Source organism: Cupressus sempervirens, chromosome 9, assembly GCF_028749045.1.
Source record: "Cupressus sempervirens isolate cs-2001-9-10 chromosome 9, ASM2874904v1, whole genome shotgun sequence".
Classification (NCBI taxonomy): Eukaryota; Viridiplantae; Streptophyta; class Pinopsida; order Cupressales; family Cupressaceae; genus Cupressus; species Cupressus sempervirens.
In genome coordinates, this window is record NC_143126.1 from 725,544,530 (window position 1) to 725,572,514 (window position 27,985).

Here is a 27,985-nt window from a genome sequence, read left to right on the forward strand (position 1 = left end):
CTATTATTATTTTATTAAAGTTCAACCCTCCCAAATTTTACCCTAAGAATTTCTCAATAATCAAATTTTAAAAAATCATTTTTAGAAGAGAGACTTCAAATTTTCAATATGATGATATTTTGCTCATCAACTATATAAGTGTATATGAAACACAGAAAAATTGTTTAATTGTTATACAATACAATTTCAACAATCAATATAAAATTATTTCATCTCAGTTTTTCCACAAAAAAAAAAAATTATTTATACATAAATTTTGTTTTAATGTATATTTTTCAATTTTTTAAAACTATATTAGTAATTTTTTTGGCAATTCACACACACATATATATATAATTCATTATTAAATCAAAAACTCATAGTGATATTTTGTATAAGTTTTGCCTAGCCCAATTGGTGCAGTTAGGAGTCTGCAAGGAAAATTCAGGGCACTAAAAAGACCAATAGGTGTATTGTAGGGCATCTTACTATGCATAAAGGAGTTCTTAAGTTTGAATCGTAGCTGATCTATGAAAATGACAGACCCAAACTAGGAGCTCTAAGCATCAAAAGTGTGGCTTTGAAGGTGTTGGAGAAATTAGCCACACCCAAATCCTAATAAGGAGCCTATGAAAAAATCCTTAATTACTAAGTAGGCTGTTAACACAGTGGTAAAACACCTGAACATGCATATGGATAATAATTAATAACAAATCTCTATAAAGTAGCCTACCTTGAATGCAATACTAGATAACTACAGTTCGTCAAGTCCATCAATGATCAGAGTAGGGAAAATTTCTATATGGGAAGAACCAATGAGCAACTGGATAACTATAGTTGTTTGTAAAAACCCGTGAAATCTAGTGGGTAAAGAATAGCTCTGAGGAAAGAGCCAACCCAAGTAAACTTATCCTCCATTCCTTGAGAACTCTGTTATGTACATGCGCAATTCAAGAATATTAAGGCAAGAAGGTATTAATCCCACTAGAGGGCCTTCGTTTAGCAAATAATTGAGCACTTTCTGTAATATCAGTGGAATGTAAGCTTCCAATCATCACTCGATGGAGGGCGGGTAAGATGCCTCATATATGATGCTATTCAGCTTCAACAAATAGTCATGGCAGAATTTAAAAACAAGTGCTAACTGACAGGTTAAATCAAATCCACAACGAAACACCAGTATCAAGTCTTCAACCATTGCATAAACTGACAGAAACCATTTTTGGATTCAATTTTCCCTACATAACTAAGTTATAAAGTAGCCATCACATGCCTTCAACACATGAAATATATACAATCATAAATTTATAATATATCCCAGGTTGGTGCCTTAGCATCCTCATCTAACATTGTTCAGAGGTGCTTGTGTGCTTCAGAAGTAGCCTTGTGAGTACAGCCATTTTTTGTTTTTAATAACTTACAAGCTTGCAGTAAACAAAGTGGCATGTCTTGCCAGCGGAGGATTTATTCCACTATAGTATATATCTATCTATATTCTAACAATTGGACTACTATTACTACTTCTGCTTATTTACTGCCAAATTACCTTTAGTGGCCCAGTCAGCAGTAGCTTTGGATCCCTTTTCAAGAGCTCCAGAGACCCACATGACTCCTGTGCAGACAAAGGGGTTAACTTTGGATCCCGCAATATTCCATGCATCTTTTCCGAAGCCCACTATTTTGGCTGTGGCAACAGGTTCCACCTCTTTGGCTTTGCTCACTGCCGCTGTTCCTAAAGATGTCACTGTAACTGTAGCATTGGCTCGGATTTTATACTTTTCATCTAACTCTATGGCTTTGGTCCATGCATCTTTTCCCATGGCCGCTACTTTAGCTGCAGTTGTAGCTAAGACTTGATACTTGTCATCCAGCTCTTTAGCCTTCACTATTGCATCTTTACTCAAGGTGTATCCTTTTGAGAGCATTGTTGTAACCACATTGCCTGCCATGGCCACTGCCCGACCAGCAACTTCAAGGTTACTTTCCTGCAAATCTTTATGTTAGGTCGATATTTTAAAAGTTCTCAAGAACCTCAAAACAATTAACAATATCAGTGATGTTTGGATTATTAAGTCGTTTGACATTCTTAATCATTTTTCTCAGTGTAATTATGATTATTCTACCATCATAGTTACCAGAAAACATTAATAGGGGTGTGTTAAAAAAAAGGCATGGCATTATACCAATAAGATTGCTGGCAGAGGCACCATCTTTATGCCAGAGTGTACTACTAACTATGGTTTCATAGACATATATATGTGAAGGGCCACGTAGCTGCTGGATTTTCCTTCTCAAGATAAACATCAGGGCTTATTGGTGTAAAATTTTAATAGAGACCAAACAATATCCCTATATCACTTTCCATTCAGATATGATTATTCCTAGAATATTATAAGAACACATGATGTCTATTAGAAAGAAAGATAATATACATTTCTTAGCAAGCAAGAAAATACATCCACATAGATGAGAGAAACCGAGCAAACAAAAGAAAATAAAGAATTATAATAGCGGAGTAAATGCGTACTTGTTCAACAAGGGCATCAAATGGCGAATGGAGAAGGATATACAAGAAGGAAATATAGATTTAAAGTGCACATACAGAGTGAGACAGAGATCTCAAGCCAAAAGCAGAGCAGATCATTAGCACAAATACAGACAGAGATAAAGGGAATATTAAAGGAAAATATGTAACAGCCCAAGATTATTTAAGTACTGGTCTCATGAGAATCATAATATTCTGCCCTTTCCATTTAAAAGGTTTTATGCTTGCTTTCTATATTTGCAAAAGGAATTTTCCAATGTTTATAAGAGATCTATTTTTAAAACTATTGGGAGTTCATCTCGAAGCAAGTATTGGTGTTAATACATCAATAAAAAACTTGAATCCCAGATGAGGAACAACCTTAAATTGTTATCACAAACACAACTTCAGAAAAATAGGGGATATCGGTGCACTATTTGAAATGCTGTGTCAAATATATTCACAGATGTATTAGGATTTGACAATATCATACTTGGAGCACTTATTTATTCTTGATTGATCTACCATCCTAACTCGACAAACATCACTCTGCTTTATGGCAACCTTTGAATTGTACAGTTTTTCAAAGTTTAGGAATGCCAACATGAGATCTTCTCCAACTTCCATTCTCAATAGCTCAAAAATCTTGGCAACAACTACTCCCCGCTCAAAGCCACCCTTACACATGCAGTTCATCGAGGATGCACAAATGCCACTAAAATTATTGTTGAATTTTCTATAAAATCTCACCAAGCCATAAGATACTCTAGCCTTCATTGTACTTACTGGTTTTGGCCACTCGATGACTGTGCGAACCTCCTCAAGATCCAAATTAATCATGAGATATGATTAGTCCTTAGTATGTCAACTCTTCCCTCTCGAAGCTAAATATCATCAAGTTGATACATATATTTGCTTTCTCAGCTCCATGAAAACCTACTATAATTGCACTACATGATCCTCGTTGGTCTTGTCAAACACAAAATATCAAGTTAGACAACCAAAAACTTACAAAGAAATAGCTTAGAACCTCATTCATCAACCTTTGAGCAGTCGTTGATCCAAATGGCATCAGCAACTATTCATTCAAGTCTTCCTTTGTTTTAAATGTTATCATCCATTCATCTCCCTCTTGGATCTCGATCTAAAATCATATACTCTCCTCAAGCAGTCCATTGGGTTTTTATGCCCATCGAAACCTATCCTTGATGGTAGTCTTCTGAATTGCATTAAAGTTATTCCCATTTTCCATTATGCATCTTTCTTTTGCAGAAGGATGGTGAGAACTACACAAGGACTAAAACTTTCTCTAATCAGACCTCATTATATGATTTATTCAACCTATTTTATCAATTGTGAACTCATTTTATGATTCGTTTCCATGGTTCTTTGTTTGAAAATTTAGAATCTACAATCACATCCTTGTAGTGTGAGATGTTATGAGTAACAATTTATCTAATATTTAAGTGCCAATCATTGTACTTTTTGAGCAACATAGAAATTCTAGGCTCCTCAAAGCTGTAAAATTCCTTTTGCTCCCATACAAGGGCTTTACAACTAACAAAACAATCGTAAAGCTTCCCACCTCCTTGATAAAATCATTTTTCTTATGATAGTAACACCTTGCGTGGACTTTTCCTCATCTGTCATGAGAAGTAACTCAAACTTCTTCCCATCACTCCTGATAGTGAAGAGGTTCTTGCATGCATAATACATTGTGCATAGCCTTCCCAACGACACATGGCATCGTCATATCAGGATCACATCACACCATACCTCGTCTATGTCATGTCCCTTTTTTCAGTCACTCTAAGTCTATAGATACTGCCTTCCCTATTTCCATCTGTTGTTTATTTTCTCTTCTTAAGTATGTTCTTCCTTCCAACTCCATTGTTCCTTTCTTCTTGTCAAAATTTCAGTCTTCTCCTATCACGCCTTCTATCTATTGCCCACTTCACTATTGCATTTGTCAGACTTCTCCATCCTTTTATTCCTACTGCTCAACCCCCAATGCCTCATCTTTTAGTTGAGTGTGGGATTATGGCTGACCTCCATCCTCAATATTCCTACATATGTTTCTGTTTTCCTCAAAAATTCTTATGTGTGTTGCACTATTCCCAATAATCTATTTTTGGCTGTGGAAGCTTTCCTGCCCATTATCATTGTTCAAATTTGAAGTTGTGAGTGTGTGCGGTAGCTGACTTGTTTCTTTGTGAAGGATATAAAAGAGTGAATATTTTCTTCCAAGATCATCATCTAGACTTAATCTATTCCTTTTTAAATCTGTTTTGAGTAGTTGTGTTCAAGCACAAGAATCCTAGGATGAAATCCTATTGATTTCAGAGGATGAACTCATACAACAGTCATTTTTGAGCTTCATTGGACACACTCCAACCGCACTGTATTGATCCAATATTGCTGTTGGAATGAATTTGCTAATTTATCTACTAATATTGGAGAGCTATTTGAATGTAATACAACCATTCATGTAACAAGAAAGAAATTGAGACTTCATTAGTTATTGGTTGTTTATTATAATAAGAAAATCAGGATCAATTTCTATCATTTTCTGTTCAACATGTAATGATATTTCTGATGCATACACAGCAGTTTATAACTTGAGTTATTTAAGATTTTATTGAATATCAGGGGTGACAGTGTTGTTAACTAAATAATGTGTTTGTGAAAGGTTAAGAAATAAATTTTCCTTATTGTATTGAGCGGGAACACTACAATCTACATATCCACCATTTTAAAATACAACTTGAGACTATTTGGTTGGTAAAAATTGTTGTCCCTTCTACAACCAAGGGACAATGTATGGCACGGGGTGTGAAACTTTCTTCAACCCCACTTCTATATGGACATGCTACTTCCATTAATGATTATCTTGCAACAATTTCCTCCTAATTTGATCTCAGTTTGGAAGAGACTCTTCTTCAACCAAGGCTCCAAATCCTCACATAAATTTTAATAGAATTTTGTCCATCGTCACGTTCTCCCCAGCCTATAGGCTTGCACTTTTCTTCCACTAAATGATGAGCTATGTTCTTCAATCTTTGAGACCTGCACGCTTTTTCCCCTGTGCAACCTTATTCTTGCATGACATCTAGACATTCAAATGCCTAGTGACCTGCTTGATCACATTTGAAACAATTCCCATTGATTTCTTTGTGCTGGCCTTGCCTTCCTTTATCTCCATTTCACTTGATTATCTACTCAGAATTCATACTTTCTGCAGTGCTAATGGTTTCTACATTCTCCTTGCATGTATAATTTTTACCTTCTTATCCTTTCCCTTTTCACTACTTTGTGTGCTCTGTTGTCTACAAGACAAGTTCTCCTCCATCTTGAGTGCTAGCCAGCAAGCCTCCTCAACAAAACAAATTGTGAGCAAGCACATCTCATCATGTATTGAGATAAACTGTTTGCATACCTAAATACCTTCTCAATGTGACCTTCCACATGACTAATGCAAATGTATAGCCTATAGAACTCCTCCATGTACTCCTTCATAAACATTTCCCTTACATGTAGGTTTTGGAGCTTCTTGTACATATCTAGTGCATAGTTGATAGGCATATGCTTCTCGTTGAGTTTTAAGTACCATGTGATCCCACTCTGAGAATTTGCCTTTAGTCTAGATGACTTTTTTGGACAAAGTCCCACCACAAGTTGGCATCCATTGCAACTTTGTGATGGAATACTCGACTCTTTTTGGGTCTTTGATTGATCAAAGAAATTATTTAGTATGATGTCCTCAATAACATTTGGATCCATGACACTGACTTGTGCATCACTGACATTTTCCTTCACAACTAGACCTCTTATCTATGCAATTTTACTGACCTCAAATTGAGCTTAAATGGCTAAACATGTTAGTGAGATCTATGACACAAGCCACTTTATGGTTTCTTGCACTTCCTCTTTAACCAACTCTATGAATCCTTTTTTTGGTTCAACTATAATGCAACAAAATTTTGCACAAATGATTGGGTTAATGAAACTCTTGTGAGCTCATCTTAAGGATGTAAAATACTCACTCTAATAGCAACTAGTGTGACAATCAAATGTGCATCAAATGAACAATCAGCAAACAAGTGTGCACAGAACACAACAAGAGATAAACTAGGAAGAACAATGGAGAATAAACAAGAAAACAGAAGTTTAGATTGTAAAGCATGAAAGAATTATAAATGAGCCACCAATATGTGAAAATTGTTAACACCATGGTACTCAAGCCCTTGAAGACAGTATCCAAATCAGCCTAAGCTCTACCAAAACGCAGACTAACAAGCACTAATAGAGCAATCCCCTTTTCTTTCCAAAGGATCAAACCCTTGGATGGCCAAGACATTTTAATTTTTATTATGGAATGCCAATCTCAAATCCAATTGCTGGTGACATAGAGGATAAAAGTGGATCATTTCATAAGTGTGCACTCAAGAGAAAGTCCAATCAGCATGGATGCCCTCTATAGACATAACAATTGACCATCCCTTAACAAGTTTGAACCTGACATTCTTCTAAACTTCTTGGGCAGATAAGTTATTAGAAAATCTAATATTTTCATTTGATATGAATATTGAGATAAAATTACCAGTCTTCTAACAATATGATGTTGATTAATCTCTTCAAGGTGTGCACTAGAAGCAAGTTGCATGGATTGAGAGGTATTTCAAGAGAGTGCCCCTGGCCAAAGTATGTACACAATGCTTCAAGAAAACCATACCAACAAACTTATAGTTTCAAAGACTGAAAAACTACTCAAATGAACAAAACAACATGGAAGTGCAAGTATGCTTGCATTCTAGTAAACTATGAAAATACAATAGCATCCACAGGACAAGCCTACATGTGTGGAGCTACTAACATATTTTCTGGGTTCTGCAAGACGACACCAATCGAAGGATGCCTTTTGACTTAAAATTATTAAGCCTACTCTTGGGGAAGAGATATTAGGTTAGGACCCATAGTAGAAGGAAGAGATGTGATTATGCTTGCTGAAAAAAAGGTGCAAGGACTGCAAAATTCCAAACTTTCAAGAATATAAGAAGGCGTAAGATGAAATGAAGTGGATGAAAATAAATAATACATTGATGGTTGATGATAGTAACAAAAGAAACTTGGAAGAATCATAAAATTTGGAGAAAGATAACCCAAATGAACAGTACTTATGGATGAAGATAACAAAAAATGAGGTTTAGCATTCTAACGAGACACGCTGCACCACAATGATCGAAGTTGTATAATAAAAGGGACTTGAATCATGAAGCTTATATAATTGACAAAAAAAGAGGTACCCCATTATATGACCTTTTAGGGAGATCGTATTAATAGGAAACTTCAATGCAAGGGCAACAAAAAAGTATGCCATCATTTGAGAAATCAAGGTGGAAATATCTGTTTCAGCTTTAGAGAATTAGGAACCCCAATTTTGGAAAGAAATTATTCGATTGCCTAGAAGTCACCACATTCAATGAAGAGTTGTAGTAGCCATTTGGAATACATGGTCTTATCACATGCAATGGCATTATTGTATAAAAATGGCCTTAGGTGAATTTAAATATTTAGCATACAATGGCCAAAGCATGATCAGCTATGCCGCTTTCAATAGAACTTTGAGCCAAGACTAATGAAGATGGACATTGAACTTTCCAAGTAAAAATGGAACTTAGATCATAATCCATTATAAATAAAGAATGTATTCAAGGAATTAATTAGCAGAGTGTAGGCTCTAAACTATTAAGAAAAACCACACACATAACATTATAATGACTCAAAAAACTATTAAATATTCAAAACACCTTTGGTAAAACACTCTCAAGAAGCAAATTAAAAGTGGTATACATTGTACAACATTTATAAAACAGCTAGTTTTTATGTGTTGGTGAGTTTGTCTATTTTTACAACTTTTCCTTTTATTTAGAAGAGAATTCCTTAATGTTGGCTTTGGAAAATGTCTTGTTTATCAAAAAACCCTAAATCTAAAATCCTAGGGAAGCAAAAAAACCTTTGTTCTACTTGTTTTGCCCTTGGATGTTCTTCTTCTTCATTACTTTTTTGCCTTGGCTATGAGGGTCCCCTTTTCCCTTTTTAAGTCGTGCCCCTTTGTTAGGTTTAATCACCTTAAGTTGTGTCACCACATTTTTTATTTTTCTGACCCATGCCCCCCATGTTTTTCCTAAGTGTAAGCACCTTTCTTAGGCCCCTTTAATGTTTTATAAGACTTAAGATCGGATGGCCCGCGTTTAGTTGTTTCCTTGACACTTTCTATGGCGAACATGCGAGATGCGAACATGTAGAGGTGGGTGGGACCACTGCAAAGAATAAAGGGGATAAGATCTACAGTCTACGTTCATTCCCTACAAGACCTTGACTCATAGTGAAGTAACCGGATTATGATGCATGTCTCAAAGGGCCCCATGTCTTCTCTAAATTAATAAAGGAAATTGACGGCACGCATTTGTTTGTTGCTTTGACAGAAGGTTTGGCAACTAAGTGCGATGATGACACGCAAACTTGGGTGGAGTATAGTTTTCAATGGGACCTAATGTTGTCAGTAGTGACCTAAGATATTATTGGGCCACAAAGTTGCTGACATTTTTTGACTGCAAGGAAAATACTAAGGGTGATCGAATGGCTCATGTTCTCTTGCAAAGGATCTTGAGTTTATAGCGACTAAATGTGATGCAGCCACGTGTCTCATCTCTGATGAAGATCCTTCAAGTTGTTTAAGTAATGAATTGGGCACAAGAAAAAATCAATAGTCACAACTTAATCTTGTGATGCATCTGAACCATTGGGTTTGTTTCCTTTGAAGTAGGATCGACGGCCCATGTTGCATCACTTGACTGACACATGAAGATTGAGATGATATGAGATGTTGATGCGTGGCGCTCCTTGAACGGACAATCCTGGCAGTGAGACCTAATGAGTCAGCGGGACCTAAGCGATAATTGGGCCACATTTGCAAACTGTCAAAGGGACCCATACATAAGATGGAATAAGGTATGCCAGGTGTATGAGGAATTGACAACTTGTGTTATCTCGCAAGCCTATGGGCTTTTCTTTGAGATAAAGCGTGATTGCGCCATGTGTCCCACTCAGTGCTGAAGGATCTAAGTGATGATTTATGCACAAGGACATTTTAATGGCCCGGATCTATTGTGGCATAAAGCACATCCGTCCATCCACTCACCAGATAAATAGATGATCAAAGGCTTGCATGCTATCGCATAGAAAAGGTGGTTGCATGGCGATTGAGTGAGATGGTGATATGTGTCCTGCTCTTCTTAGCTTTGAAGACTTTTTAACAGTTGCAAACGTTGTTGCTATCTCCATTCCTGTTGGCTAGGAACTGGGCCCAAAGAGAAAGATGGAATGCCAACGAATGTCAAAGGAGAATTAAGACTACCTGATCTACCAGTAAGATCGCATCTACAATCAAATTTCAAAATCAAAGTAATACTATGGAAAAAGCTTGCCAATTCGAAATTGCAGACATACCACACGAATTGATGAAATAAATGTTGTAGTAAAGAATGTCATTCCTCATAAATGGATAAATCCTTCGGATTCTGATATCAATTGTGAAGAATTTAATCTACAAAGCAGTCGAGATTGCTGAAGCAACTAGTTGGCAAAAAATTTGAAGAAGATAATTGCATAGAAATAACAAGCAATTTGACCTTTTTTGCTTCCTTCCTCTATATATGAACTAGTGAATTATAGATACTCAGTTGTGAAATATTTGGAGCCCCAGTTCAAGCGAAATCTAGAAGGAATAAAAAACCTTGGGAGTTGTGATTAGATAAAAACACAAAGAAGATGCCTCCTAGAAAGGTATTATGGTAAATTTAATTATGAAGATAGGAGGTTGCAAGATGATTTTTTAGAGCAATTGCTCAACTCTAAGGAGGGTAAAGATGCAACAGAATTCTGGAAAACCCTAGGAGAAAAAACTTGAATTGGTTTAAAGGATAGATATGGAAGCATTGTTGACACTCACATGCCAACCAAGGGTTTACAAATTTTTAGATGGTGGTACGGCCAACCAAATGGGGGGAGTCCACTTAGTAATGTATGACAACACGATTTAGGGAAATTGGTAGTCCCTATTGTGTTTTTAGATATTGATTTACTTCTTGAGTTGGTGGAGAAGTATGACCCCATCACATATGAGATCAGAGATATAGATGGGAATATTTTCCTTAAAATTGATGCAGATTCAATTAGGCAAGCTTTCAATTTGCATTCAACTGATGAATTAACTAATAGAGTTGATTTCAAAATGCTTGAGGAAGCTTTTGATCATGCAGGGGTTGACAAACAGCAGAAATTGATCACATCTTTTGTTAAAGAGGTGGATGGTGTAAAGTTGTCACATCTGGCTATCTCATATAGTTTGGGAAACTGTGAGCATTACAATGATGCTTTTGTGAATACACACACATCTTTGTATCAAGTTTTAGGGTTGCTAAATAACATGAAATTTAGTAAGGCCACAATGTGGATGTGTTTTGTACTCCAAAAGGATGGAGAAGCAATGATTTTTTATTTCCCTAATTATTTAGAGAAAAACATGAATGAGGGATTGGCAATTTTGAAGGCATGGAAATCCCCAAACTTCAAATGGTTTTCATTATTGATGCATTTAATTAGTTTCCATAACAAAGATTATTTTGCACAATATATGGACGTAGAATTTGAAAGAGATGGTAAACCACTACTAGTTTAGTTATGGACTACCACTTTGTCTTCCGATTGGGAGGGATCTAATGTTATCCTTTTTAGAATGAGTTTTTGTCTTGAGGAAGAAAACTTTGCAAAATGTGAGGAACTTCCCTCAAATCTTAAAAGCATTTTTGAGACCGATTAACTGTGATGTCAACCTGAAGATGTGTCATCAATAGGGAGATATCTACTTTTATAGGCACACAACAGTTATCAGGATATATGGTTTCCCAAGAAGACAAAATGTGTTGCCCAGATATGTTCCTTTGAGGATGGGATTTTTGGAGGTCATAAGGCAGATTGCTATGTTGCAAGATACTAATTTCTCACCAGCTAAAGCAAGAAAGGGAACTTTCTTCCCCGAGCTCACGTTTTTCCACCACTTTGCAATAATGAAAGGGGGTAGGAATGAATTGGTTCATGTGTTAAGGCCATACCATACAATCTAGATGTCAGTTCAAAGAGGTTAAATGATACTGAAGGTTTTTATGCCAGGTTAATGCAAAAGATAAACATGAACCCTAGGGGTACACATGAGTTTGATTTTTCTTAAGATATAATCAGAAACAATGAAGACTTGGAGTCTCAAAGAAGGAAAAATATTGGTTGGCATGTTTATTTGGATATGTTAAATGAGATTCATGAAGAAGATCCTAGTTATGGCCCTCTCCTGAATTGCAAATATTTGGAGAAAATATTGAGGATAATCTTGAATAATTTCACATAAATATATAGCACAATGAATGAGAAATTGGGGAAGAGAAAAAAGACAAAGCTCATAGTTGTGGATAATGAAGAAAGCCTTAATGCATTATTAGATTCAACTGATATAGTCCCAAAGGAGAAGAGGGGACAAAAAAGGGCCAGAGAGGAAAAACCAACCCTTGCTATTAAGACAAGTGAAGGTCGTGAAAATCAAGTTGGTTTGAGGATATATTAGAGAAGGAGATTGGGAGAAAGGCCTATTGATCCCAACATAGTTAAAGTTCCAAGCATGGAAGCTATCACAGCAGATGATCCAAAAAGGAGATCCCCATCCCCTAAATCTCCTAGTCCACCTCCTATAGCTTCCTAGAAAATAGAAGTTGTGGAAGATATAACTAAAGAAAAGGAAGTAAAGACTCAGGGAGGGAAGCTTACCAAAGAAACAGAGCATACTCAAGAGGTAGAATAGCTAGGGGGGTTAATCTTGCCTTATGATGATGATGAAGAGGAAGAGTATCTTTATACCCCTAAGGAGTTGCTGAGGGGCACAAATCCTCAAAGCCCTATAGCCCCTATTTTTGACATCACCACACAAGAAATAAAAGGGATTTTCCCTAGAGAACTGAAGAAAGAGGCTTGTGATGTAAATGTGGAAGACTATGAATTTGTAAAATCAGTAGCATTCAAGCACTTGTTGTGGCAACATTACAGACATGATTCTCTAAAGAAAGTTGAGGAAAAGAGAAAACAGAAGCTAGAGGTTGACCTAGATGATTTGGAATAGGAAGCAAAAAATAAAATGATGACTATGTTTGAGAATCTCACTCCAGAAGAAGGGAGACATATAGTCAAGCAAGCAAGGGTCTAGTTGTCACCTAATCTCATAATTGTTGATGCCATTGCATTTGATTTGATCATGAAGAATATGAGATTGAGAAGACTACATTTAAAAGGGCTAGAAAACATGTTGAGTGGCACATATTATAGTAAAGACTTGGGTGCCCTGGCAACATGGAATTTTACTGCCTCTAGATCAAAAAGGGGAGATGAGATAGGTATTGGACTCAAAGGGAATATTATTATACAAAGAGTGAATGATGCTAAGCTCTTTGATTCAACTATGAATCTACAAGAACAAGTTTCTTGTCTCCATGATGTTCCCCTAGATAAAGAGAAAATATATGAAGATTTATGGGAACAATACAGACATGTGTATTCTTCTTATGAGCAAAGGACAAAGGATACTATTGATCTACAAAATAAAATAAACTTTTTAGAGGGAAGAATATCTGAGTTCGAGGTAGTTAAAATCCCAAGTCCCATTGAGCCATCTATCAAAAATCAGGAAGGTCCATCCAAGCAACTAAGCATTGTGCCATTTTCCCAACAAGGTTAGTTACAACAGACCCATAATAAAAGAAGCAAAAGGGATGATGCACTGATAAAAGAAGTGGTAGACTTAAAGATGCAGTTAAAAAATAGTAAAGATAAGCATGATTATGATAGAGAAATTATTGTCAAAACTGCATTTTAATGATGCTGCATGAAAACATAAATGCAAAATTATTCAGCCTCCATCAAGCATACAAGATGTTATACTTGGAAATCAGTAAAATGGGAGATGATAGAATGTTGGTTAAGCCAACTTGTCAAAAATGGGTAAACGGGGTGCAAAAAATGAATAAGGTAGAATTATGTGCAAGAATAGACTCTAATGCTTCCTAGAATGTCATATGCCAACCGCCAAAATTGTCAAATCACTTAAGAATTTCTCAATTTTGTCTGATCACGTTGAGAATAGATTAATGGAACTGAAAGATGTAGTAGAGAGTTACTAGGACACCTTGGTCCCACCACTTCTAGATACTAACAAAAATATCAAAGAATTCACTGATTGGAAAGCAAAGGCTATTACTAGGGCAAATGATATGGTAAAAATTATAGCAAGTGATATGAAAATGACACTTTTTCAAGAATGCATTTCCACATAGGTAAATTCTGGCATGTTTTATGAGAATTTTGAAAAGGAAGTTACCCAGGCTACACTAAAGTATAATTCCTACAGACAAGTAGCAAATCAAATCCTCGAGCACACATGGCCAACTGATGATGAATATCATGAGTGGATAAAGAAATATGATCCAGATGATGATTCAAATCACGAGGACCCACCAGAATAACTAATTGTGACGCCAGTTTTCTCTCATGGGTGGGGAATATTTGCATAAAGGTGGTTATATCTCACATGTCACATCAGCATTGTTTGTAATTTTGGGAATTGCTTGTATACTGATGTATGTCATGTGTTTTAGTTGTAACAAGCAAATTTATCAAATCAATGGATGACATGTCCTTTTTGTTGCCTGACGTTTGTTTGCAGCTCGCCTTTATAAGGGAGTTTCCAAGCCTAACAATTGGTCCGAGAATCATTTTGCTGAACTAGATTGTTCATTTTCTGAGTCAGTCCATGTATAGTGTAAAGTGGTTTTCCAAAGTTAAAATGAAAAAGATGGTTAACAGTAATGAGTCTAGTTGAGCATCTCAACTTGAAATTGACATTGAATTGTATATTTTCAAGGAAGATAATACAAAGACATTAATAGAATGGTCATTCAATTTGAATGTTGTCTCTTCTTTGTTACTTTTGATTTTCTGAGATTTGCTAGCGAAGTTTATTGAATCCCAATTATGATTCTTTCTTGGATTATATTTCAGTTTATGTTTTGCTGATAATCCAATGGATTATGTAAATGTTTAATGTGGGTTGAGAGAATTACTGGTTATCATAAGAAGATCTTGATAAGAATGAGATTTCAAATTGAATATTGATTTCTTTCCACAAAGTGTTGAGATAGATCTGATAGTAGATGTCAAATTTCTTTGAGACAACAGCCCAATAGATAAGGCATTGGTCATCATCAAAGTTGATATAGCTTGAAAACTCATATGGTGTATTCATTTATAAATAAATCTCTTAATGTTTCATTGTTGAAGATCTGAAAGTGAGCCTATGCTTGATTCATGGAGCTTTAGGGTTTGATAGAATAGCTATTTTTCATTCTTTTTTATAATCCTAGATTTAGAAGAATCTAAGGCAAATTGTCTGTTATGTTGGAATTCATATTGAGAAATGAGAATTGGAGAGAGAGTGAATTCCTAGGCAAACTTGCCTGAGTTTCACAGAGTTCAAAGCAGAGAAGACATTGCAAGGTCTTGTCAGTTGGTCCTTTTAATTTTTTTTCAGAGTACTTGTTATGGCTTTTAGCTAACTCCTAGATATTCTTTGCTTTTAAAAGGTTATTGAAATTCTGTCAAATCAGGAGCCAACACTATGAATGGCAATAAATTAGTGATCTTAACTAATGAAGCATTGAGTACATGCAAAAGGAGAAACAACAGCAAGTTTTTAAAAAAATCTATTGTATGATGAGTGTAACATAGAAAAGAGAATCTTGTAGGAACCAAGCATGGAAGAAAAAAAAACAAATGGCTTATGAAATATCAGTATATTGGTAACCCTACAAAACTCCATTTTCAGACCTTTTGTAATTGTCAGTTATTATTTAGTAACTCCTTGAGGTCAAATTAGTTATTGTTCTTGCAACCAAAATTTATCAGGATAGATGCAATGCTTCTTTCATGCTATTCCCATGGAGAAGTAAGGAGAGAAGTCTTGAGCCATAAAAACATGAGGAAGTCATTAAGAAGAACCTAAATTGGGACCAAATCAAGAAAACATAATAGAGACTAAGCTATTAAGGAACCAAGCACAAGCAAAGTGTCAAAGCTTAGTACAAATAACACTCAACAAGTTGAAGGTCAAGTCAAACGGCAAGATGCAAAATAGAAGCCTTGAACTTGCACGAAGAAAAGATTTTCCAGTTTGTCATTTAGAATGTCATTAGCACTAAGTGAAAATTGAAGGAAAGATGGTGTATTGTCAAAGCCAAGAAAAAAATCAATGTCTCAATAGGCAAAAATCCACACCACTTAGGTGGCAATTTGGAAAAGATAGAATAAAAATCTTCCAATGACTATTAAGGCACAATTTTAGCATGGTCAAGCCATTGCATATCTGTGCCTAAGTAAGGGAAATCAAAAAGTTTTCACAACAAAATTAAGCATGTATTTGAGTTGGTTAAATCATATAAAATCCACACCAAAGGCAAAGCTAAGTGATTGTAGAAGTGCATTGTTGGCAAAGATATAATAGAAGCTAGGAAAAAGTTGTAGAGGAGTGAAACCCACCACAAGTTACTGCAAATGGAATGCAGAACCCAAGGCCAGCTGAGTTTCGAAGTATTAAATGTATATTGTAAGGGATGTTTACCGCATAGGTTAATTAGGAATTGCATACAGATAATGAACACGAACTCGAACAACAGAACTCTTCTTATTATTTGCATATGCCAAGATTTTACATTAGGTTCCCATCATGATGATTACAATGATCTCGAAGGGAGATATAAATACTGTCCGAGAAACCTTCTCGAAGGTATCCATCGGCCACATACAACATGTCAACTACAATAATAGAACCTTCTGGATACATCCCAATACATGTCGGCCTGACAGCACACATTCTGATACATCGTCGAGAACCTCCCGATACACCGTCGGGAACAGCCTGAAACACCATCGAGAAGCTCCTGATACATCGTCATGAAAATCCTGAAACACCATCGAGAAGCTCCTGATACACCGTCGGGAACCTGCTGATACACTGTCGAGAACATCTTGAAACACCATCGGGAAGCTCCTAATACACCGTCGAGAACCTCCTGATACACCATCAAGAACATCCTAATACACCATCAGGAAGCTCCTGATACACCATCGAGAACATCCTGAAACACCATTGGGAAGCTCTTGATACACCATCGGGAACCTCTCGATACACCGTCGGGAACATCCTGATACATTATTTCCTGACGACATCATTCCCCCCAAAAAGAAAATTTGTCTCCCGACGACTAGACAACAAAAACTGTCTCCTTAGCTAACCTTGATAGCTAACCATGCTGCTTAGTCTACTTCCAACTCTGGGTCCACTGAGCCAAGTGTCGCTGAAGTGCCTTCAACTGGATGATCGGCTCCTCCTGAGCTCTCTACGCATCCGCCAAGACAGCCTCTCGGCCAACACCTACTCCTAGTGCCTCTAGTACACAGACAATCCATGCCTGCAGCAGCCTTAGGTCTTCTCAACTGGACACACTTCACGATTGATATCCGCAATGACTGGGGGTCCAAGGGGCAACGCCCCCGGCGGGGTCGAGGGGTAGCTCGCCGCCAAGACCAAATTAGCACTCCGAAACCCACACAAAACTGCATGGAACACACTATTTCTGCAATTTCATCTGATTCCACACTCTTTTTGGCAATCGCTAATACTTCCCCTTCCCTTTAACATCATCTGTTACTCATTCTGAGCATTCTTGATTTGTCAACATTTTTTTCTTTTCAGAGGGGACCTCCTCTCATCCTACTTTTGGCCTGCATACTGCCTTCCTGTAGGACTCTGTAATGTTGCGATTCATTTCCTCACTGACCACCGTACACAAGTCCTCCCAATACCTTGCGCCATACTAGGACACAGCTTCTAAAGGATGTAATCATGCCGTTGGTGAAAGTACTTAGGCCAGAATGACTTACGGTGCTTCATCTAGGATGTCGTATGGTGAATGTAATGTCGTACGGTGTTTAATTTGAATACTGCCGTAAGGAAGCCGTACGGCTCATTGCACAAACATATTTCGAAATGGCAAGGACTTCTGTACGGTGATAGGACTAGGGGCATTGTACGATAACACAACCTCTCAATGCCGTACGGTGATGAACTTGAGAATATCGTACAGTGTGTATTGCATGCTCCTAAAGCCGTATGGTCACTTGACCGTATAGTGTCTTCTTTTCTTTTCTTTTTTCCCTTTTTCCTTCTCTTTTTCCTTTTTTTTAAAAATTTTTTTATAGTAGATAACTCTGTACAATATTTACATATATACAGTACTTACAGTCGTTCTTGTCTTAATGGTTCATCCACGGAGGTGCGTTACTTCTTTCATGGTAGACATTCAACTTCCACCTATTCACTGCGTTGGCCACCTCCTTTCCATCTAGTATCCATGGTTTTATCGCTCCATTATCACCCACTTCTTAAATTTGGTACGGCCCGACCCATTTAATTTTGAACTTGCATGGTTTGATCTCATTCTGGTCATCGTACTTCAACACCCACTGTCCGAGTTGATACTTGCTACGCCTGTACTGTGTCATCTCCATATCGCCCAGTTTATTCCCGAAGCTCGCTACCATGGACTCCATTAGCTGCCCCTTCTGTCCGTCAATAACACGTCCACTCCATACTGCTGCAACTTTTATTAAACCCTTCCACTTTGTTGCTTGTGCAGACCGTATCGTGTGTCTTCCTTGCTACTGGTACCTTTCTGCTATATTTGTGGTTCGACGTAATACTTTCTTCCAGCGCAGTCGTACAGTAGAATATTTCCTTCTTTTGGGTTCGTACTATATGTTCTGTCCTTCAGCTTCAATCATACTTGCGTTTCCTTCTTCGCCTTTTCTGTGTTGCTTCGAACATTCATTTCCTCCTTCGGCTTCTCCATGTTCCTTCAGACATTCATTTCCTCCGTCGGCTTCTCTGTGTTCCTTCAGACATTCATTTCCTCCTTCTTTCTTACCTTCATCAATCCTTAGCATATTACAACTTGGAAAGAGCTTGTAATCCTCTATCTGCCAGTGGTAAAGACCATTTACTGAATCCAGATCGTCATCTCCTTCCAATCGTAGGACTCCCTCCTGATCGAGTTCCATACTCTGCCTCCTCTCATCCTCTTCTCCTTTGGAATCCAACGATAGAGCTTTTTCTCCAACCATCTGAGTGTGTAGATCGATGACATACTTCCGGCCTTTGCTTTCAAGTGATAAAGTATTTTTCTTCCAATCGTGTTTTGCCTTGGCTTGTATCAGCCACCCTCGGCCCAAAATAGCATCATATCCTCTTTGCTTCAGTGGGATCACGACGAAATCCAACAAGAATGGTTGTGCTCCAATCATCACTGGTTGTGCTGTCAGGACTCCCAATGGCTTGATTCCATGTTGATCGGCTGTTAATAGTTGGAATGTAGGCGGCCATAATGTCGGCTGTCCCAACTTTTTCCAATTGTCTTCAGGCAACACATTGACACCGAACCCTCCGTCCACAATTGTTTTCGTCAATACAGTCCCGAGAATTCCCATTTCGAAGACTGCCAGATGGCGTTCGGATGAGAGGGCTAATAGCATCAGATCTTCTGCACTTGCACCACTTTCCTTCCCCTTTTTGTCCGCTGTACTTGCTCCACTCTCCTGCTCCCTTCCATGTTCTCCTGGTAGTTGAGCAAAGGGAATGATGTTTGTGAGTGCCAACCGGAGCTGAGGCATAGTGAGCAATAGATCACTTATCCTAACGGGTATCTCGACTTGCAATATTTGTCGTACAATGTTTTGTTCTGCGCAGTTCCGTACGGAGGTACTCGACATGTCCTTGAGGTGTGTCGTTTCTATCTGCGTTGCTCTCTAGATCTCTGCCCGTGCTTCCTCTAGTCTCTTCTTTTCCTCTGTCGGATCAAGGTATAGCTTCGTCTACTTTCAAGTGATTGCCAAAACTTCTTCCTTGTCTGTCCCGATGGTAATCAAGTTTACTCCAGACTTTGGGCACTTAGCATCGTCATGATCGCCAGGTCCACACCATTGGCATAGCAACTTCGGTGTGTTCGCCGTTGTCCACTCTCGGGCAAAGTGACCCCACAGATTGCATGTGCGGCATTGAACTATCGGCCAACCATTCGCATCATACTGAATTCAACTCCTTCCACCTGTATTGTTGTTGCTGATATCGTTGTTGTTTTTACTGTGCTAGTTGTTTCTGTATCCGCCCGATGTGGCACCTTCCATACTGGTGTTCCCGTTCCCTCCTGACGGGGATGCCTCCTGCGCGAGGAACACTTGCTGTGGTGTTCTTGATTTTAGGTTGAAAGGACATTCCTTTATCGAGTGTCCCAGAATCTGGCAGATCTCACAAAATTGCTCTTTTGAGAAGGGTCCCTTCGTATGGCCTTCTTTCTTGCACTCTGTGCACCATAGGTCATTGCCCTTAGTCTCCTTGTTCATGTTCTTGAACTCCTTCATCATCTGAATCATGTCCTTTTGGAGGGCACGAACCTTCTTGTTGCTTCCCTCGTCATCGCTATTGTCTTCTCCTGAGGATGCATCGTCATCTGAATCGAACGAGCTATTCTTCTTCTTCTTCTTTGTCTTTTGATCACTTTCGAGGTTCATTGCCCGATTGTACGCTTCAATGTATGTTGATGGTGGCACAATCTTCATCTTCTTTCGCAGCTTCGGGTGAAGGCCTTCCATGAACCATCTTTTTTGGAGCCCATCTGCCGGCTTATTCTCCATTTTACTGATTATGTCCTTCAACCTCCTGGCGAAGACCCGTACTATTTCATTCTTCTTTTGTTTGGTATTGAATATCTCTGCTACAATTTCATTATCATCGCGCAGGAGTTGAAATTTTGTGATGAACTTCTTCTTAATGTTATCCCAAGTGTTTAACTTTTGTGGATCAGTATCAGTAAACCAATCAATCGCAACACCCCGTAGGGTAGCGGGAAATTGTTAGATCCATTTGTTTGTATATGTTATGCCATTTACCCTCCAAATTGTTTCACATGTTTTACAATGTCAAATGGGATCAGCTGCTTCATCACCATCAAATTTAGGCAACTTTTCCTTCGGACCTGCCATTATCACTTTATGTTGAGGGTTTTGTTGTGTACCTACGCTATTTTGCACTCCCATGCTATTTTGAGCACCTGCGTTGTTCTAAGCTCCCGCGCTGTTCTACACACCCGCACTATTTTCTACACCCGCGCTATTTTCGGCTTCTGCACTATTTTCAACATCGGCATTGTTTGCAACAACTGCGTTGTTTTCGACTTTCGCGTTGTTTGGTGAAGAAGAGGGTTCGTCAACTGAAGCTGTCCATTCCAAAAGTATATCTCGGACAAAAGGTCACTCCACGCTCGTGCTCCCTTGGCACTCTGAGTCGTGCAAGTCAATCTTCTGTTAGGATTCTCTTCCCGTAGCGTATGCAGGTTCAGAAACTCCTCCCTTGCTTCTTCCACCAAATCAAGCTATTGTCGAGTCTCCTTCAACAATCCTTTTGCACTCCTATTTCCGTCGGCAATCTTCTGGAATCTCCTTCGGCGCTCTATCTGTTGTGTCAGAATTAAATTCTCCTGCGCGACACATATGTCATCCTTTTCCTTCAACTTACTCTTATCTTTGTTCAACTAATTCGGCATTTAATTCATATCCGCTTGCCTGCGTACCAGGTCCATCAGGCAACGACGCCAAATGTTTACCGCATAGGTTAATTAGGAATTGCATACAGATAATGAACACGAACTCGAACAACAGAACTCTTCTTATTATTCGCATATGCCAAGATTTTACATTAGATTCCCATCATGATGATTACAATGATCCCGAAGGGAGATATAAATACTGTCCGAGAAACCTTCTCGAAAGTATCCGTCGGCCACATACAACATGTCAACTACAATAATAGAACCTTCTGGATACATCCCGATACATGTCGGCCTGACGGCACACATCTTGATACACCGTCGGGAACCTCCTGATACACCGTCAGGAACATCCTGAAACACCATCGGGAAGCTCCTGATACACCGTCGTGAAAATCCTGCAACACCATTAGGAAGCTCCTGATACACCATCGAGAACCTCCCGATACACTGTCGGGAACATCTTGAAACACCGTCGGGAAGCTCTTGATACACCGTCGGGAACCTCCCGATACACCGTCGGGAACATCCTGATACACCATCAGGAAGCTCCTGATACACCGTCAGGAAGCTCCTGATACACCGTCAGGAAGCTCCTGATACACCATCGGGAAGCTCCTGATACACCGTTGGGAACCTCTCGATACACCGTCGGGAACATCCTGATACATTATTTCCTGATGACAAGGGACACATCCTAAATAGTATATATAGATGAAAAGATGTTAGAGACACGAAAAAATAAGAGGTGAAGAATAGAAATAAGATAGGAATTAGAAGTTAAAGGGAATATATTTAGGTCAAACATTGTTGTCTCAAATGATATGAATATAAAATACAGATGCATTATTAGTGCATATTTAATCTGATTTTTTACTAAGGTTAATTCTTATGTTCCTTAATGGTAGTGAAGAATTATACAACAGAAAAGAGAGCCCACCAATAGTTTATGCACTTCAAAAATTTAGACAATCTGTACCATCTACATCATTTACTTTTTATACCAATGAAGTTTGGTTCGCCTGCTTGGGATCCTGATACTGGTCCAGTTTGAACTAGATTTGAGTTCAGGTCTGGTTTGCCTATGAGTTCAAATAGGGTTCATTCCTAGGTAGGCTAGTTCATCTTCACCAAACCCAATTCTAACTAGGGCAAACCCAGGCAGACCAAGTGTGAACTAGGTAGAATAAATCTCAAAATTATGTAACCGACATCTTATTTAAATGGTGAAATCTAATTGCCAAAAAGGTAAAGACTTTTGAAATATCTGGATCTTTTTATAATTACAATAATTTTCGTCTTCCCACTAGAGCATGACCTTGAGTGCACTACCTTTTTTCCATTTCAAGTCAGTAGTTACTAAAAATTGGCTATTTGTTTTAAGAGATTAGGCTGGGACATATAACTGAGGGTTGTGGACACAAACGTGATGAAGGTACCCCGCCCTTGGTAGAACATATGTTGTCAAATATTGGGTTTTATTCCTTTCCATGGCTACTATGGAGTAATTCTATTGTGTCTAAACATGGCTATTGAGAGGTTTTGTTCTGGTTGTTACTACTAAATACTGCAATCGAACACAATGTCATCAGTTAATTGAATCTTTCTGAATTGACTCACTATAGTCATTATTTTCTTGTAATAAAAAGACCTACAAAATAAATGAATAGGCAATTAACAAAGCACTGAGATGTGAATGTGTTCCTTGACACCTACTTCTTTGGGGTTTATATATTTGGCAATCTAACATATTCTATTCGTCATTTTATCTTTATAATCATCTCATGCTTTTCTTCTTCTTGGTCAAGTCTTACCCTAGAAGCCTCTACTGCCAATTCAACAGTTCTCTATACATTCATCTCAAGTATTTGTCTATTTGAGCTCCTTCCAATAGTTGAAAATTGAAACAATGAAACTCAATATTATCATTTTAATATTTTGATGTTGATATGATGCTATGATTACAAGTTTATAGTGTTTTTGTTGCTTATATGATACTATGTGACATTCTAATCTTAATTCACGCTTCTAGGTATATATATATATATATATATATATATACCTAGAAGCGTGAATTAAGATTAGAATGTCACATAGTATCATATAAGCAACAAAAACATATATATATATATATATATATATATATATATATATATATATATATATATATATATATATATATATATATATATATATATATATATATATATATATATATATATATATATATATATATATATATATATATATATATGTTTTTGTTGCTTATATGATACTATGTGACATTCTAATCTTAATTCACGCTTCTAGGTATATATATATATATATGTATATAAGCGTGAATTAAGATTAGAATGTCACATAGTATCATATAAGCAACAAAAACATATATATATATATATATATATATATATATATATATATATATATATGTTTTTGTTGCTTATATGATACTATGTGACATTCTAATCTTAATTCACGCTTCTAGGTATATATATATATATATATATATATATATATATATATATATATATATATATATATATATATATATATATATACCTAGAAGCGTGAATTAAGATTAGAATGTCACATAGTATCATATAAGCAACAAAAACAATATATATATATATATATATATATATATATATATATATATATATATATATATATATATATACCTAGAAGCGTGAATTAAGATTAGAATGTCACATAGTATCATATAAGCAACAAAAACATATATATATATATATGTTTTTGTTGCTTATATGATACTATGTGACATTCTAATCTTAATTCACGCTTCTAGGTATATATATATATATATATATATACCTAGAAGCGTGAATTAAGATTAGAATGTCACATAGTATCATATAAGCAACAAAAACATATATATATATATATATATATACAGAGAGAGAGAGAGAGAGAGAGAGAGAGAGAGAGAGAGAGAGAGAGAGATGTTTTTGTACTAACAAACCCAAACCCCATTTCAAAATTTTGTCGTACTAGCAAACTAGTTCTTCAAAGCCAAACTAGCAACTTAGTTTCATACTCATCATGAACCATTGAAGTATCTCTTAAAAAGACCAATAGCACAGATAAGAATATGCAGACAGCTACTATTATTTCACAAATTTGATTTCAACATTATGGTGAAACCAAGGAAAAACATTCAAGGCCCTAACTACCTTTCTATAATTGGAACCAGAGAAGAACTAGATGACTAGGCAAAAGGTCTCCCTGGCGCAAATCTGTTAGAGCAACTATGGTACCACAATAACTTTATGATGTAGCAATGTTACTATCCATAGGAGAATTTCCACAAAACATGTCATTGAAAAACAAGTAAAATCTTTTGCAAAAATCTATACCCTACGCATTAATTGAAGGAGAGTCACATCAAATAGGGAGCAATAGTACTATTAGAAGGATAGTACATGAGCATGAAAGAGAAGATATATTTAGGGAAGCCCATGAAGGAATATCAAGTGGTCACCTTTCAAGGGAAGGTACCAAAAATAAAGTAAATTTAGCAAGACTTTGGTAACCATCTCTTCACAAGAATGCCAAGCAATATGCTAAATGATGTGACATTTGTTAGAGGGTAGGAAAACCCACTACAAGATACGAAATGCCTGTGCAACCTGTTTTACAACATGTACCATTTGAAAAGTGGGCTATAGATATTGAGATCCATAGATTCACTAGCAAAACATTCAAAAGCCAAGTTTATTGAGTTCAATATTTAACCGAATGAGTAGAAGCAAAACCAACAAGAGATTGTATGACAAAAACTATCGTAAAAATTTATACATAAAGATATCATAACAAGATTTGGTTGTTTAATGAGTATCCCCAACAATCAAAGGAAACACTTTATAAATAAGGTAATTGTGAAGCTACCAAGAAAGTTTTATGATAGAACATAACAAAAGTACTCCTTAGTCTTACCATACACAAAAAATGGTGCAACTGAGGCTCTTAATAAGATCATAGGCACCACATTGACAAAAATGTGTGACAACTTAACAAAACTGATTGGACTATTAAGGTACAATAGTACTATGGGCATATGGAACTACACACAAAAGGTTTACAAAATTCATCCCATTTTAGTTAGAATATGGGTAATTTATAAACTTTATAGTCACAAGTTTTTGTATTGCACTCACTTTGAAGATAGGTGAGGAAGATTCCTTAAATCAAGGCTTGGAAGAATTGGGAAAACTGGATGAAAACAAACTATTGCCAATATATCATAAGAATGTAGAGATGAACAAACAAAAGGCTTCGGATGATAGTGACTTATGACAAAAGATCTTCGACAAGGATAACATGATGCTACTATATGATAGTAAGTTTAAGAAACAAGGGAAATCAAAGGTTGGATGATTGGGCCCATAATATATTAATGACATATTAGATTCTGGAGCAGTCAAACTAAGGTGATTGGATAGAAAAACTATTAATGTTACATCAATAGTGCATGCACTAAACATGACCATCAATCCCCAAGATGAAAGTAAGAATTCATTAAACACATATTATGTAGTATATGTATTATATCCACATGATACATGTATTTTATGTGAAATAAAAATAAACCATTATCCAAATGGCTGCAAAAGTGTGGGAAGACAGAAAATGACAATTATAATTATTGTTGCTCCCACCATTAGCTAACTATAAACTCACACAGCATCTCATTACTCATCGCATATGGTCTCCCACACATCACAATTCATTTTAATTGAAACCTTTGCTTTTCCTCTTACAACCTAACTTCTCCTTTACAATGTGACAATGGTCTCACGAGTCCCCATAGATATTTCTCAAAAGGCCAAGCTTAAATACAAAAAGCTCTCCTACAAGGCGATCAAAATAGATCTTGACAAGACCTTTTATAAATACTTGTACATGTATTTTGGAGGATGTGCACAAATACATACACACGCCACTCATTAAGATTGACCACTGTAATGTCCTCATTTTTAGCAGGTTCTTCCAATTGGCCAGGTTAGTTCACCATCGCGACCTTCGTGAGTTGATAGTGGGATTTGAGGGTCATAGCCTATGGTGTGTTTTGGCTCTATTTGAGGGACATACTATTTATAGTAAGTCAATCTGTTGGTTTCAATGAGCTTAGTTAAGTTAGAGGAATTGAAGGATGCTCTCAATTTTTATTTCGGGCTTCCAATTTGAACTCTAAGAATTGTGGAGGGAGTGTCTATTCATTGTAAGTCACCCCGTCAGGTTCATTCATCATCTTTCATCATCAGGATCACTTTGGTGTTGTCAGATTTTGATTATGATGCCTCTTTAGTAGTTTTTGCAAGATGCGTGAATTATTATTATTATTCATATAAATATGCTGAGGTTTCTATTTTTGATAGAGTTGTTGGTTGGTCACCTCAGTATCATAGCTCATTGAAACCGGGACAAATAAAATTAAATCATGGGAACAAGAAACAGTGGCCTTACATGTCAGAATTTTAAGTTATGGTGGAAAAGGTCATTTTTGGAGCCAAAAGCAATTAATATATCAGATTATAATGGCACTTTATTATATTTTAATGTTGCGTGTGGGAAACTTCTTAAGTGAAGTTCATTTGGGAAACTTTGTGCCATTTGGAGATTATAAATATGAGCCCATTTGATGAGTAAAGCATCCGATTATTTGATTATCTTATCTTTCTTTGTTGTCTTTGTGACACTTCTGAAGTTCTGATTTTTGTGCCCTTGCTGAAATATAAAGGTTTGGGATCTATAGCTAAAGTATTGTAGATTCAATTATGAGAATTATTCCAAGATTGGTTGACAAATTGTGCTGAGGTACACAATTTGTCATTCCTCCTGACTGTTGCTACTGTTTCTAAGGAGAGGTTTTAGCTGGCTGAATTTGTAAAGGAAATCTGAGCTTTCAGATGTCATTATTGGCACTTTCCCAAGCTGCTGCAATCACAAATCTGGGCATCTAGAAACTGATCGAAAATCTGGTTTTAATGCCATTATCTAGGAACTTAAAGGGTTGCAGTGTTGAAGCCATTGTTGGCATTGTTGGTGACTACTAAAGGATGCGGGCCTTTCTTATACAGGCTGTGATTGGTGTCATTTAAAGCTCAAGGTGGAATGTATTCAGTCTACTGTAAATTGGAATTATATCAAACATTTCAAGTTCCCCTTATATTCAATTGTTATTTTCAATTTCTGAAACAATAAATTTGCAAGTAATTAATTGCAAGATTGTTTAGAATTTGATATTTGGCATTATTAGTTGTGAGTTATTTACTTGCATATTCTAGTATTTGATATACACCAAAACATTCATATATTCTGAAAAAACACAAGATTGCAAGACATTTCAAAATAAAAACAATCTTATCAAACATTACAGCAGTGTGAGCCAGTTGAGTTATTACAACCACATTAAGTGAAGCCCTTTCTTTTCGTCCCACAACCTACATTCTCTTTTACACTCTGAAGATGGTCACATTAGCAAAAACCCAAGCCCGGATACAAGAATCTCCCCTATAAGGTGATGGATGTAGATCTTGGTGTGGCCTATAATGAATTTTCTTAATGGCTCATCCTTAAAACTTTAAAAGGATATGTATTCAAAGATTTGTAATCATCTTATTGGATGCCATTAAATATATGTAAGCAATGG

The 27,985-nt window shown here is 36.8% G+C and overlaps 1 protein-coding gene across 1 annotated transcript in view; it reads right to left on the minus strand.

Moving 5' to 3' along the window:
• Positions 1-1,192: 1,192 nt before the first annotated feature.
• Positions 1,193-27,985, minus strand: part of LOC149540767 (uncharacterized) — a 38,849-nt gene continuing 12,056 nt past the window's right edge. The window contains exon 4 of the mRNA XM_089799710.1: positions 1,193-1,964. Coding sequence (XP_089655836.1) covers positions 1,497-1,964 — 468 coding nt within the window. The 3' untranslated portion in view covers positions 1,193-1,496. The remainder of the gene's footprint in view (positions 1,965-27,985) is intronic.